The 15585-nt window shown below is 37.9% G+C and overlaps 1 protein-coding gene across 1 annotated transcript in view; it reads right to left on the minus strand.

Moving 5' to 3' along the window:
- Positions 1 to 15585, minus strand: part of LAMA4 (laminin subunit alpha 4) — a 110200-nt gene that overhangs the window by 35265 nt on the left and 59350 nt on the right. Inside the window, exons 12-17 of the mRNA XM_075202940.1 lie at positions 11919 to 12086; positions 7306 to 7502; positions 5611 to 5727; positions 4170 to 4318; positions 3207 to 3348; positions 2577 to 2673 (exon numbers count right to left, since the gene is read on the minus strand). Coding sequence (XP_075059041.1) covers positions 2577 to 2673; positions 3207 to 3348; positions 4170 to 4318; positions 5611 to 5727; positions 7306 to 7502; positions 11919 to 12086 — 870 coding nt within the window. The remainder of the gene's footprint in view (positions 1 to 2576; positions 2674 to 3206; positions 3349 to 4169; positions 4319 to 5610; positions 5728 to 7305; positions 7503 to 11918; positions 12087 to 15585) is intronic.

Consider the following 15585-nt stretch of genomic DNA (forward strand, 5'->3'; position numbering starts at 1 on the left):
ACAGACATTCAAGAGACGCACCCTTAGGCCTTTCCTGTCTCCATAAATATTATCTATCCACTCACTTCACACAGGCGATATTAACTCACTCTCACTCACATACCAAGTTGTGGCTGGACATAGATGCTCATCTACTCCACATGCACTCCCCCTACTCTTTATTTTGGATCCAACCTAAACACTGACCCCCATCTTCCCTACTCCCTCCATCACTACGTTTCACGCTGTCAATCTGGAACCTTTGCACTCCAACTTTTGATCTGATATCTGACCCATCTTGCATGACCCCTCTTTTGAACAACCCAGAATTTACTCCAGGACTGGATCTTAATAAGTTTAAAGGATGATCATCTGATAACATTAAATTCTTTTATGACATAGTCCCTTCCACCATTTTTCCAGAGTTCTCTACTCTCCGAGATCGCTTTGGGATACCAACATTACCAACATCAGCTATTTACCAATATCTACAGATTCACCATTTTTATCACGACAAAGAAAATGCAAAAACCCTCATTCTCCTTCCTTACTCAAATCCTTTTGTCTTCCTTTTGTCTTGGTATGTCCCCCTCCAGAGGCTTAATTTCAGAATTCTATTCATTCTTTATTAAGTATAGTCAACCTACTAAAAAGAGACATGAGCTTAGATGGGAGGAGGACATGGGGGAGGTTCTTGGCTCGGAGTATTGGACTCGAGTCTGTGAAGCTGTTGCTAAAAGCTCCATTTGCACACAACTAAAAAAAAAAATTCATACAAACTCCTATTCAGATTGTACCTAGTACCCACAAGACTCAGAGCCATCTTCCCCAATGCTTCTACCTCATGCTGGAGAGTATGTGGAGGGGAAGGCACCCTGGCCCACGATATGTGGGCTAGGGTGCCATATTTTTGGAATGAGGTACGTCATCTGATTGAAAACATTACTCACATCAGACTCCCTGACAATATTTTCTACTACCTTCTCCCACGCACAAGGACTGTGAGTGGGAGAAGCCATTCTTGTAGCAGCAAGATGCCTAATAACTCTTAATTGGAAGAAGACAGACCCACCCATTATTCAAACAATCATTCCGAAAATCTGGCAGACACATAAAATGGAACATATCACCAGTATTATTCATAACCGTCGACTACAGTTCTCCACCTGGAAAGCTTGGACCTTCTATTTCACAACAGACCTATAAAATAAGCCACACTCCTACCTCCTTCATACACTTTCCGGTTTCCATCCCCCTACTACCCACTACTAACAGCCCCCGTTCTCCTCCCTCCTCTCTCATTTCCTTCAATTACCTACTTTTACTCCTAACCTCTTAAGACGCTAACCCAAAGGACCTCATTTCTCTTCTTTACTATATTGTTTATGATATATATATCATGTGTGTTTATTTGTGAATAATGCTTAAATGATGTTTATATACAAATCTAATTATTATCAGATTACCATTGGTCCCTATTGTACGCCCTTTCCTTCCCTTATATTTTTTGTATCCATAAAAAAACCTCAATAAACAAACTAAAAAATAAATAAATTTGGAGCAAAGGGTTAGATTCTGAAATTTGTATATGAAGTTTACAAACAGAATGCAAACATCTGAATGGTTGCTGTTGGTAATACCTGTTTTCTTTGCAACTATCTTTGACATCCTCAAGTTTGTTAGCACTCTCAAAGCTGAACCTCCACAAGATTCTTCTGATACTATACTCAATTGTTTTGAGTAAGCAAATAGTATATGTTTTTTTATATGTCTGCAAAGCTGGCCACACACAGGCTGATCCTACTGCCTATGGTAGCAGCCAAATGGACAAATGGTGTCAATTATACACTCAGACTCAGTGACTGGATAATATACAGACTACATAAGGACCTGTTAGTATGATGATTATCTTTCACATTTAGGGCCTGATATAAAGGTGGATGCAAATTACACAGAAATTGTAATTGTAAATTACATCCTGTAATTTACTTAGGATTGCAATCTTTAGATTTGTGCTTCTTAGAATACTATGCAAATTACAGAAACACACCTCTTTATCTGCCTTATGGGCCGGTGTGCACGATACACTTAAGTTAGGCAGATAAATGAATAAATAAATTGATGTAAAATAAAAAAAGTGCCCCCCCACAAACAGCACTAGGGTTGGTTATACTGCTTGGGAAGGGGTGCACACCTTTTTTAAAAAATGCTATTTTTTTTTAACTCATCAAGGTCTGATGCCCCGGGGGCAAGCACCCACAAAAGATACGTCTCCTAGACCTATCTGCAGCTGATTTCGACTCAGCATAGAATGTAAAGATGTACATTGCTAGGCTCGCGCACTACCTTCCCCGTTCCACCTCTCTAAGCCCAGAGAGGTGCATAGGGGGAGATCTGTCCCAGTCTGAATGAAAGCTGAAAGTTGAGAAGGATCCTTGGGCAAAAGTGCTTTTTGCGCTGTTCAGTTGGACAACTCTACATGAGGGGTTAACAAGGGAATGACCTGATGATTAAGATTTTGATCATATTGTTATCGGACATTGCACTTATTGTTGGGCCACGTTTGGCCATTGCAACTATTTTGTTTTTACACTTACTGATATCTGAGGGCTCCTGCAGGTCTTTAGCTTGAGTAAGTAGTCTGTCGCTTTCAACCTTCTGATATCTTATCTGGTTTTCAATACCATCTACAGCCTGGAAGAACAATACTTATGTTGAGTGTAATCAAGCAAACTGTTTATATAACCACAGACATATTAATATATTTTTTAAACTATTTATAAAGATTGAATTTCTGAAATGAAAACAGTGTCAACAAATACAAATCTCCATTATTCTCTGTTTTTTATGTCAAAACGAAAATAAAACAATCTATAACATCACTGCACTACACTGTAAAACAAGTTATATATGAAAAGATTTAAATAGTTTGGATTTTACAAATATCTGTGTTAGATTTGTTTTATTGTCCTCTTCACATATTGAAGTGTATTTTGAGTAAAATAAAATATAGTGTTCCTACTACAGAAATACAATGTGGCCTTTTGTTTCAGATTGGAAAACTACATTTTTACATTTAAATGAATTATAAACTTGCTACAGAGCAAAGTGGACAAATGAGCTGGCAATAACAACAAGAATCTGCAAGTTCTCAGTGGTGGAATGTGTAGGAACAGGTGCTGATAGCAAAAGGGATTCAGTAAACACAGGAAATCATTATGACTTACATCATTAACTCTTTCAGCAGTGTTCAGAGCTATAACAGATGTCTCATTGGCATCTTCAACCAAGGTTACAATTTTCTCATAGACATTGGAAGCATCAAATGCTTTTTGTACCAATCCATTTGTGTCGACATTCTTTAAATCACTGCAGTTGAAGAAAAATAAGGTACAAGAATAATGTTAAAATCAATACATACCACAGTTTACAGTCAGTTACCTTTTTTAAATGTAATATATACTGTGTTTCTTGTCTTAGCTATACAAGATATACTTGTATATCTTGAAGGAGTTGTTATGGTTTAAACATAGTGCTTATGCCAATTGTCTTTGTATATTCATATTGGACCTCATTTAGAGTCGGACGCAAAGTCCGTTTAAGAAGTGTAGGAGTGGGAGTGTGCCGCAGCTTGGTAGGGTATTACGAGTGGCAAGCAACCCCAGTTACATCCCACTCGTAATAGCCTATCGAGCTGCGAGGAGTTCCTGCAGCTAGCTAAAGCTTGCGCCACCTATTTCCTGCCGCACAGCTTTAGCCCTGTTTTGACGTGTGTTGCGTCTGTGCCCCACTGCGACTAGGATATATTTACATGGTCACGCCTTCACAAATCCGTGTTCCTCCCATCCTCTCGTAGTGAGTTGCAAGTTGTCGCAAGTGTTAATTGCGTCCAAGATGCAGGCGGATTTGGTGCTTTCTGCACATGCGTGGTGGTGTTTTTTTGCTGGATGCGCCTAAAACGGACTTTGAGTCCGACTCTAAATGAGGTCCATTATGTATATGTTCCATCCCAAGCCATAGCTAGTTTAGATCACTTATATCTGTAGATAGCACAGAGATATTCATGGAACAGTAGCTACCATTCAATTGTTTTATTTTTATTTATTTTACATCCTACCCATATCCGTATATGTTAATGATAAATAAATCTATTTGATATTCTTTGTCTTTGCTATCCTAGGATCACTTACCCGGTCAGCCCATCTGCCTGTCTTTGAAGCATAAGTGCATGGTCCACAGCTTGCTGAACTATATCTTCAACACTGCGGGATAAATTAGCTATTTTCTCATGTAGACTACTATTAGCGCCATCTATTTCAGCAAGATGGCCAGACATGTTCTATGTAAAACAAAATACAGAAAATAAGAATAAGCATTGCAAAAAGATGTATCTGTAAAATAATATCATTTTAAAGCTAAGTAAAACTTGAAACTATTTTTTTTATATTTCAATGTGGTCACACATTGAAATAAAAATATTATTTGCTGTATACTGTCCTGTGAAACTATGTTATGTGTTACTACTGTATTGTGTGTTTTATTACATGGTTTTGATGGATTTTCATTAATTTGTTTATTTCTGTCTTCTCTACAAGTGGGTCATTATCTGTGAATCCCAAACTAAAAATTACTGTTTGATACATTCCAAACAAGTAGAAAAACTATGTGTGTAGTTTGTTTTTGTACTTGTCTTATTTTCATGAAAAACACATTGATGAAAAGGTAAGAACGGCCCCTTTTCTCGCTACATCTAAATACTGTGTGTAAGTCAGCTTGCTGTTATACATATATATGTATATAATCATTTATTTTTATTTTTTTTTAAAAAAAAATTATGAAGTATTAGCAGGCAAATATTACAAACTCCTGTATTTGTAGTTTGATATTTAACATTATGAAGATTTTATATCGCTGCTTATTACAATGATAGAAAATATTTGGTCATGCAATTTAGCAAAAAAGATGTCATGTGGCATATGAGCGATGCTCAGTTCCACAGCGACACTGCCTGGCAGCAGTAAGAAGAATCTTACCGCTCACTAGCACAGTGCAGGGTCTTTCTATTTATACATGAGCTGGTATGGTGGCTGACGCATGTGCACTAGAATTTAAGCCCAGACTTCGGCTTCCTGTTCCAGATTAAAAAAAAAAAAATCTAGAAATAAAATTGTTATTTTTAAAAACTGCAAAAAAACCCCCCAAAGATAAACAAAAAACTTTTTCCCTGCAGTAAATTCTGGCTGACCCCATCCTGAGATGGCTTTAGCAATCGGAGGACAGTAGCAGTACTTGTACCGCACTGTCCATAATAAATAGGCTTTCTCATGTTTTGCATGGATAAGCATCACCGGAGGCCTCTGGAGAAGACTACCAAATGCTATAGCCGGCAAAAATCTTTACAGGCCAGGGGGCTTTGATAAATAGAAAAAATCCCTAAATTCGGTGAAAATTCTTGTTTTAAATGATCGCTTTTATATTTGTAAGTCTTGGTTCCTATTGAAATTTAAATTGACAAATTGCCAGAGCAGATACAGCTTTCAGTTAATCATCTAATTACTGACATTAGAAATGCAAATTTTATGCATTGCTTCTAGACAGGATTTTCACTTGACTCTATTAAAATTACTATACCTTGATCATATCATTTATGTCTTCTATGACGATATTGGAGTCGTTCAGCGTTGTCCACGCTTCTGTCAGTGCATTATTGACAGATGTTTCTGCTTCTTTCACATTTGCCACATGTGCCTAGAGAAAAAGTTACACTCAGCATAAATGTAAACACAATAATAAAAGCTATATAATATTTTTGTTTTTGAAAATAAGATATTGTAACAGGGATGGGCATCAAGTAACTCTCAGGGGTAAATGTAGCAAGCTAAGAGTTTTCCGGCGGGTTTGAAAAACCAATCAGATTCTAGCTATGATTTATTTAGTACATTGTACAAAATGACAGCTAGAATCTGATTGGTTGCTATAAGCAACATCTCCACTTTTCAAACCCGCCGGAAAACTCTCAGTTGTGATACATTTACCCCTCAGTGTCCACAATAAATTGATATCTCTGAATAACTACTGGCTAGACTATCGGTAAATATATTTCTATTTATTTTTAGAATACCTTAAACTTTACCAAAGATAATTAAAATTTGGAATGTAGTGTTTTTCACACATCTGGGGGTAAATGTATCAAGCTGAGGGTTTTCCGGTGGGTTTGAAAAACCAATCAGATTCTAGCTATCATTTATATTTATCATTCTACAAAATGACAACTAGAATCTGATTGGTTGCTATAGGCAACATCTCCACTTTTAACGCTCGCCGGAAAACTCTCAGCTTGATACATTTACCCCCTGGACTGTCATCTTTAGATTACTACCAAATGAATGAAAGTAAGAGAACATATTTGGAGGTATACCTTAAGATAGCACACATATGTTTGTGGTGTGTGCATAATTCACCAAATGCAAACCAACTTTGTCTATATCTCCTCAGACAGTCCTGCGCTCTCTCTCTTTCTTTCTTTCTCTCTCTCTCTCTCTAAACAGTCCTACTTCATATCTCTAATTTCCTCCCAATCCTCCAATCCCTGTAGACTGTTTGCCTCCGTCATCTACCCACCCCGCTTTTCTTCTCCCTCCCTTTAGACTTCACTACAATTGACTTTGCCACCCACTTCATCTCCATTTGCCATGACATCTCCTTCCTTTAGGCATACACACTCCCTCCTGCCCACACCACTCTGCCACTGATCACTGCCTCACCTCCTCTTCCCAGTCCCGCCTTCAATAATTTCAGCCACGTTGCTGCCAACCTCTAGAACACACTCCCACACCCAATTAGACTATACACTATTGTCTAAGCCTTCAAATGTGCCCTTAAAACCCAGCTATCCTCTTAACCCACCAACATATCCCACGCAGTTTCACTCTCACTGTGTCCACTCTAGAATGTAAGACCTCACTAGCATGCCCCTTATGTAAATTTGTTATTTTTATTTTTTGTCACTTTTGTACTTTTGCTATAGTGTTATTTTGTAGTATGTTCTCACCCCCTATTTATGGTGCTCTGGAACCCTTGTGGTGCTTTATAAATAAAATATAATACTAATTATTATAATAAAACTTTACAATGGCGTCTATTATTATTGCTACCTGGTCTGACAGCATAGCCAAACCCCAACCCTTACTGCTGTACTTGTATGATACAATGAACAATGCCCCTAACCTGCTTCATTCTTATTTTGCCCCAAAAAAACTCTCGCCATTATTTCCATCACACAGAGCATTTGATGTTACACTCTAAAGAAAATAGAAATTATCTTACATTATGCATATGGAGCTTGCCACTGTTTTCCGTGTTTGTATCTGTTGCTTTTATGATGTGCTCGCGAGCTTCCTTTATGGCCTCTTGAATATCAGTGAGCTTGTTATTGTATTCAGCGATAGGTTCCAGTACAATGGGAAAGAGAGATTGCGTATTGTTGTACATCTGTAGCCAGTCCTCCTTGACCTCACTTAACACTGCAACACCAAGAGACCATATCACAGTCATACTTTATTTACCCCATCCACATATTTTTTTTCTTTGAACATATAAGAAAAATACTGTAATACAAGAACAGGCAGGGCGCCTCTAAGTGGAATATCAGATATACAAGGTGGAAATGCGTAATAGTATGCGTACCGTAAGGTAAGCAGCAATGGGTCTCCAGGAAAAAATGGAGCAGTCTCTGGTGTACTTGTAGTCCTCCAAATCTCCACCAATCAGTCACACAATATGGAAAGAGCAAACATAGTGTAACACTGAAATGTAATTGGTAAGGGCCGTTCACCAAATACCCCACAATCCTATGGAGTGTCTGAGATTGTAGTCTCAGATTATCATATACAGGACACCCAAATGAGTGCAGCAAATATGTAATAAAAATCTGCGTACCAAAAAATCATGTAGATCTCACGTCTAGGTACTTAAGACATATGCAACATCAATAGCTTCATAATTCCAGCCTCATACACGTGGCGAAAATGCACAAGATTGGAAAAAAAGGATCATTCAATATATATGCAAATTTTTTTAATAAAAAGTAATAAAAGCACTCACATGAGGTAGTGGAAATAACGCTGGATATTGCTCAACGCGTTTCGTCTTGTAACACCCAAGACTTCATCAGGAGCAAAAGATATGGTACGCATACTATTACGCATTTCCACCTTGTATATCTGATATTCCACTTAGAGGCGCCCTGCCTGTTCTTGTATTACAGCATTGCATCCGTCCGGACCGACCATCTGGTTTCAGGCTACTGAGGCTGCCACTCGTAAAAGAGTCAAGTGATTTTTATGGATTGTATATGTGGGACTGATATCACATTATTCTGATTTGAAGTTGTCACGCTATGGTGATTAGCGCCAGATATATCTTCTATTTGATTGGATTATATAAGAAAAATAGCCTGTATGGTTTGTGGCCTACAATTTCACTCAACACCTTTAACCTAGAGATGAGCGAATACTTTCCTGAACAGTTTAGAACATTTCACTCATGTATACCACACTTGGCCAATCTCTGGGTAGGTCTCCCGGACTCCTGGGAGAGTTGTCCGTTGTCCGCATCCTGCCCACTTCCAGTGAAGTGGGTTGAATGGGGGCCTCCAAGATGCGGTTTGCAATGAATCGCATAATTTGCTGCATGCACCTCCTCTCCCCTCCAGGATCTCCCGCAGGGGCAAAATAAAAAGTTGGCAAGTATGATGTACTCTCTATACTTTTACATGATCTCTTTTTTTGGTTAACCTACATTCTGCAAGCCAGCAGGATCACAATCATAAGACTGAAGAGACAGAAATATTTAGGAAAGTTAGAGTATTAATATAAACTATAAGTTCAGTAAACTGAGCAGAAACAAAGTACAATAGCAGTTAGAACATGGACGTTAATCGACAAACTAGGCAAGGATCTGTACTGTATCCCAGGTGGCTCGGGAAGAAAAACTGCTCACTAGAGCAGCAACAGTCAATATGTATAGCCCACTACCATAAAACTTTTGGACAGTATTAAATTGAAATGATAGATGTTGTGAACACCCCCAGATAGGAGCTAGTAAAGTAACATGACTGGCTCAAGGTATAATGGCTACTTCCAAGTATGCTTGTATCACATGTGTAAAAAGACAATGTGGTCAAAGACATCAAGGTCATTCCTCACCATTTAGATATACTTGATCTCCATAGTCGGTCTGAGTTGAGAGTCACTGAGGCAGATAATCTTAACCTGTTAGTTGTGACTCCATCACTTCAGGGTCTGTCCTCATGATCGTCTTTATAGTAACAGGAATGAACTACCAGGTAATTCATTACTAACCATATTTAATACTGCTTTTGCCTCCATCATAACATAAACATAAAATAATATACTTAGCTTGTAACCATCATTAATGTACGTAAAAAGGAAATAATTTATAAATAAAAAGGTGAACCATAGGTCTCAAAGCTTATTCCTAGACTTAAGTTAGATATGAATAAAGGTGTGTGAATTCACAACACTAGCACCAGATGACAGCTGTCAGAGAACAGTTTACAATGACAGCTACAAACACCTCTCTATTCCTGTAATCAGCACCATGCAGTATGCTAAGAACAGCAATCTAGCTGGTCACCTCACCTGGACACATTGCACAGCTTTCTTTACTCTGCAATCAGCCCTTCAATGAAATGGTCAAGCCAATCAGAACAATTTATAATCAACTGTTAGTAGTCTTTATTAAGTCCCTCTGTTCTACCAAACTATGCCAGAGCAACATTTTATTTTGGATTTCTCTGCTTGTGCTTTGAAGAAGACTTGTTTTGTCACGATTCTACATTCACCCTCGGCTTCTTCCCCTACTATTTTACCTCCCAAATCTCTTGACTTTAGCTTTGTCCCCCACTATTCTACCTTCGCCAAACCCTTGACTTTGGCTACGTCCATCACTATTCTATCTTCTACAATCCTTTGACTTGTATCTCACAATCAGTCCTCTCAGGACTAAGTGGCTTGGCCGAATGTGGTGTGTCTCTGATAGTTACCCCAGCCAAGTGGTTCTTTCCTAGGAGCTGCCAGTACGATGGCAAAAAGGTTTTCTGGGCATGACTTTTCAACCACCAGTAAATGTGACTACCTCGCCTCAGGAGGCAGTTTGAGTAAGATAGTAAATATTATTTTGTATGAAGTACATTGCTGGGTATCATCCTGCTCCTGTGCTCACTAGTACTTAATAGGAGAGCCTTGGGCATTTTAAATAAATGCCCAACGATTCATGACGTTGAAGTGAACAGGACTGAAGGTCACCTCAGGCAGCATTATACTTAGAACTGACCCTGTTAAGAGATCATCATTAACATAGCCTTGTATATCTTGACTGAGTTACTTCTTGGTGTACATATAAATGTACCACAGACAACATAGAAAACTTTGTGTATACAGATGAAGCACATATTTTGTAGCCACATTGCACTATCCAGTAATCCCTGAAGCAAGAGGGATGTGCTGGATATCTTCACAATAACTCTGCCTGCCTATTGTACTTCAATGGTAATGGTTGCAATTAAACATTAACGGCATGATTAATGCACCATGAGACTGACATTCAGCTGTGCAGTTGGTAAAAAAAAACAAATGTGCTCCATCTATATATGCTACGCTTCTGGGTTCACAAGTAGTAAGGTTGTATTTGCAACATTTTCATACCTCACTTCCAGATTAAGACAAGGGGCCTGATTCATTAAGGATCTTAACTTAAGAAACTTCTTATTTCAGTCTCCTGGACAAAACCATGTTACAATGCAAAGGGTGCAAATTAGCATTCTGTTTTGCACATAAATTAAATACTGACTGTTTTTTCATGTAGCACACAAATACTTGATAGCTTATTTGTACACTGAAATTTAAAGTTGATATTTGTGTGCTACATGAAAAAACAGTCAGTATTTAACTTATGTGCAAAACAGAATACTAATTTGCACCCCATTGTAACATGGTTTTGTCCAGGATACTTAAATAAGAAGCTTCTTAAGTTAAGATCCTTAATGAATAAGGTACAAGATGAGGTATGAAAATGGGTGGCGCAAGGTAAATGATAACACTAAGATGAGAGGGGTTTGAAGATGTGATTTGTATCATCACACCATATCCCTGTCTACCTTGCAGGCAGATAAGGATCCTTTTGGAAGAATTGACTGCACTGACTGCAGTTCTCACTATAATGCCTGTGGATATTACAACTATTTGTATTGTATGTCGTTCTAATATTCTCCAAACTGTAGCCATGTTTGTGGCACGTGATGTACAATAAAGAAAAATGTAAATAATTTGCAAGTAAAATAGTAAGATTAGGGATGGCAGGACTGGCTAGCTGACATATCTTGAGTAGACTTTAGTGCACATTTTGATGTCCATCATTATGCAACCCACACTGTCTGTATAGAGCAGGAGAAACCTTCAAAGCAAGTTAACGTAAACATATCATTTGATGAATACAACACAAAGACATAAAAAAGGTAAGAGAAATAACAAAGGGGATATAAGTAGAAGATAAGATGTAGCTACATTTAGAGGAACAAAATACTGTAAATCAGTAAAAACAGATGATTATTCTAGAAAGGATTAGAAAGGATTAATGCTAAGCATTGAGTGACTATGATACAGATTACCTGCTAATATTCAATGTGTTGTAGTATTGACAATTAACATTGTTTTTCATATATAGATCATATGCTATATGTAGTTTAGCCATTAATTTGATATATCAAATGGTGTGTGCGAGAAAGAGACAGGGAGTAATAAGGTCTGGAGATAATATAAGATGATTATTACAGCATATTGTTTATTTAGGTATGTTTTAATATTACCAAAAGGCATTTTTTCAAGTTTAAAAATATAAACCACATTAGTGTAACTCACGGTCTTCTGCATTTCCTGCCTCCTCCTTGACCAGCCTACTTTGCAGGTTAAAATTTAGCAGTGCAAGGTCCTTGAGCATAACCTCTGCTTCCTTCATGTTTTTAATACGATCTGATGGGCTCACATCCATTTGAAGTGATTTATAATATTGTAGTTTATCAAGTGTGTCTGTGGAAATAATGCAATTCAGTAACAACTTTGAATAAACAAGTCAAACAATTTACTTTGAAATTTAAGTCTAAGTTAAGCCCAGTTTTTTTAAAAACGTTGAGGGTCACTGGAGATCATAAACATCAGCAACTGCTGGTACAACTTTACAAAATACAGATTACAACACCATTGTGGAATGTAATGAAATTTTAGGGATAATTTGTCAAGAAAGGAGTCCTAGGGGTATATATACTAAACTACTGGGTTGAAAAAAAATGGAGATGTTGCATATAGCAACCAGATTCTAGCTGTCATTTAAATAAATAAATAGATGATGATGATTTATTTAGTACATTCTACAAAATGACAGCTTGAATCTAAATGGTTGCTATAGGCAACATCTTCACTTTTTCAAACTTGTAATTTAGTAAATACACCCCCTTAGTCTTATTGTTTTCCTCCGGTATACTGTTTTTAGTATGTGATTGAATTTCTTTATGTGCTCTTGTATTTTAAAGAAAATAACAATATAAACATATATTAAAGCTTAACTCTTTATTACACAAAATATGTAACACCATTACATCACTGATATACCAGTTATGTTAGCTTTTTCAATCGGGTTGAAATGAGCGCGGCTTTATTTGTTTTTATACAAATAAAGCCACATTCGTTTTTATACAAATGTGGAGAGTTTTCTTGTATATCTCCCACATTATATATCTAACGGTTTAAGGCATCTAGAAGTTTATGAAAGATGATGCTTCATTATGTCATAATAAATTCATGTGTAACACTTATCAGTTCTAAAGATCTTTCTACATCTTCTTGTTCCAGCTCCCTATCACACTGCTGAGAAGTTCATATGCAATTAAGCCATTTCTATAGAGGAGTTTAGACATCCTGGGAATTCCATTTACATATCAGTCCCATGGATCAGAACTTTTATCTGTGTGTTTTTAGAGTATGGCCTAGCATAATGAGTTATGCTCTAAAACCCCAGATAAGAAAAAGATTGATCAAACAACTGTCATGTATATAGTATTACTCATAAGTCTATTCTCCTTAACAGAAATGGTTCATTTGTATTGTATATTGGCCATAGGGTGTAATTGAAGATCTTATAATTTTTTTTTTCACTGGGGTAGAACCCAATATGAAATTATGCAGAGCAAGATGTTACTGTTGGGGAATTGGGGAAAATCTACTGTAGCATAAAAGGTGGGTTAGCTCAACTGGGGAAACAGTTTTCTATTTAAATATTTTAATTCAGTGTATATATTAACCCATTTCCCGCTGAGGCGTTTCTCGCCCCTGTGCTGAGTACTTTTGGGCTCATCACATGTTTATTTAATGCCTCCTAATCAAAAATGATCAGCAAGCAATAAATAAACAGGGGTATCATCCTTTGAAAATGGAGACTTCTTTCTCTTTTTCAAACAAGGGAATCCCCGATCCCTGGCATTTCCCAAAGACTTTCATTGACTCCTTTCTCCAGCAGAATCGAACAACCGACAGATCACCCCTTAAATGCAGAGGATGAGTTGGATTCATTCTTAGCACTTTAGCGGTTCATGTAGAGAAGGAGTTCCACTCATCCCTAGCACTCAAGGAATTAATGTGTCTGTATTTTTGTTTTATTAATGTGACTCTAATATTTAGCCTGTGGTGTGATGAGAAGGGCAGCTTGTAAGCAATGATTGTGGTAATAAACTACAATTCATATCAAACACTGATTGCTTGAACCTAATAAGAGCACTAAACATTATGGTCCTCATGCAGAGTCATATATATGTAAATCTGGAGCATAGTCTACAGTGCAGAGCTGGATGCATCTTGAGATACACATGGACTCGGCATATGGGGTCGTAAATCATTTAATGTAAAATCCTGCTCAGTCTGCACAGAACTAATGAAGTTTGAAGTAGGAGGGGGCAGGTCAGACAATCCCAAGGCTACACAGCATTGTCTGTCGCTCAGAGCAACCAAACCAAACAATGTAACTACATAGAAGACCAGGCATTGCTGTGTCTTCCAAAGTATAGCTCACAGGTAACATGCTGTATTGGCAAATATGTAACCATATGAAGCCACTTGTTTGAAAGTGGAATTATCCTATCAAATCCCCCTTTAGAAGTAAGTGGTCATCATGAACATGTTTAAACTTTACAATGCTCAAACTAGCCAACATGATTTCTGCAACACTAGATTAATGTTAAAAGTTATTAAGTAAAGAAAGAAAGGCAAATTGTAAGTACTTTACATTTATTTGTAGGGTGTCACTGTAGGTGTAACTGTAAACTGTATGATGTTTTTCTGTTTAGAAACCTAGAAATATAAGATCATCTCAATGTCAGTGGAGGGCAACAGCGGCCCTTGCCTGTGGCCCCCAGCTCACACCTGCAGTACGCTTCTGTTCTGGATTATTCTCTTACTCTCAGTTTGAAGGCTGGGGCCACAGGTGATGGTTACTCACTCAGAAGGAATGAAACTTGAGTAAAGCAAAAAACTTCTACACCATGTGGCCTCCTCTGTGCAATGCAGGGAGGTCATGCATCACATCTAAGAAGATACACTACAACCTGTACCAAGTGGTGCCCCCACTTACTCCACAGCAGAGAGCTCCATGTTACCTGATTACTTAAGGGATTCCTAGACAGGGAGTTGTTAGTCATTAGTAGTGGGTGATCACTGGTACTACCACTAGGTGGAGTTTTTAGGGAGTGGCATGTGGGGAAGCCTGAAGTATATTTGAGAGTTTGTAGGGGCAGGTTGGAGTTAATAGAAGGTCTGATATGGGAGTAATATGGGCATGTGGGGGAATTTTAGAGCCTCTGAGTAATATGTGGAAGAATTTGAGGGGCGTATAAGGGCATCTTGGATTTTTGTTTCTTACTTTTAGAAAAAGTATTTTGATTGTTTGGGGTAGTTAAATATGCAGAGGGCAGAGATAGAAAGTAGTAGAGTAAGAGAGTTTATGCAGATGTCCAGATTTAAGCGAAAACAGTCCCAATTTGATTGCCCACAGATCAGTACTTTTGTCCTGATTCCAAGACAGTAGGGATGCCCCTCCAATACTATGCATAGCAGGGTATTTTTAGGGGAGGGCAAGGGGGCTATGAAAGGACCTGTACTTCGGAAGCACTGCACATTCCACCAAGGGATATGGTCATGTCCAGAGTGACGTGGTCAAGTCCCAATGTGATATGGTAATGTCTTCATGTAGCACAACCACCCCCTTCTTGTGCACCATGTCCCGATTTCAGAATCCTAAAAGTTGAGAGGTATGTGTATGACTATATGTATTGTTTTAACTTTAAAATAATGGGTAATGTGTGGACATTTTGAAGGTTGGAGGGCTGCACATGCAGACCTTGAAGTGTATTGGGTTACCCATCACTGATGTACATTAAAATACAGCATTCTTGTTACATTCTCACACTGAGAACTCAAGCACTTCCTAATAAGCGAGCAGAGCAGTGAAAAAATACAAAGAGCTATCTGATTTAATCACCAG

The sequence above is a fragment of the Mixophyes fleayi genome, chromosome 3 (genome assembly GCF_038048845.1).
Source record: "Mixophyes fleayi isolate aMixFle1 chromosome 3, aMixFle1.hap1, whole genome shotgun sequence".
In the NCBI taxonomy this organism is placed as follows: Eukaryota; Metazoa; Chordata; class Amphibia; order Anura; family Limnodynastidae; genus Mixophyes; species Mixophyes fleayi.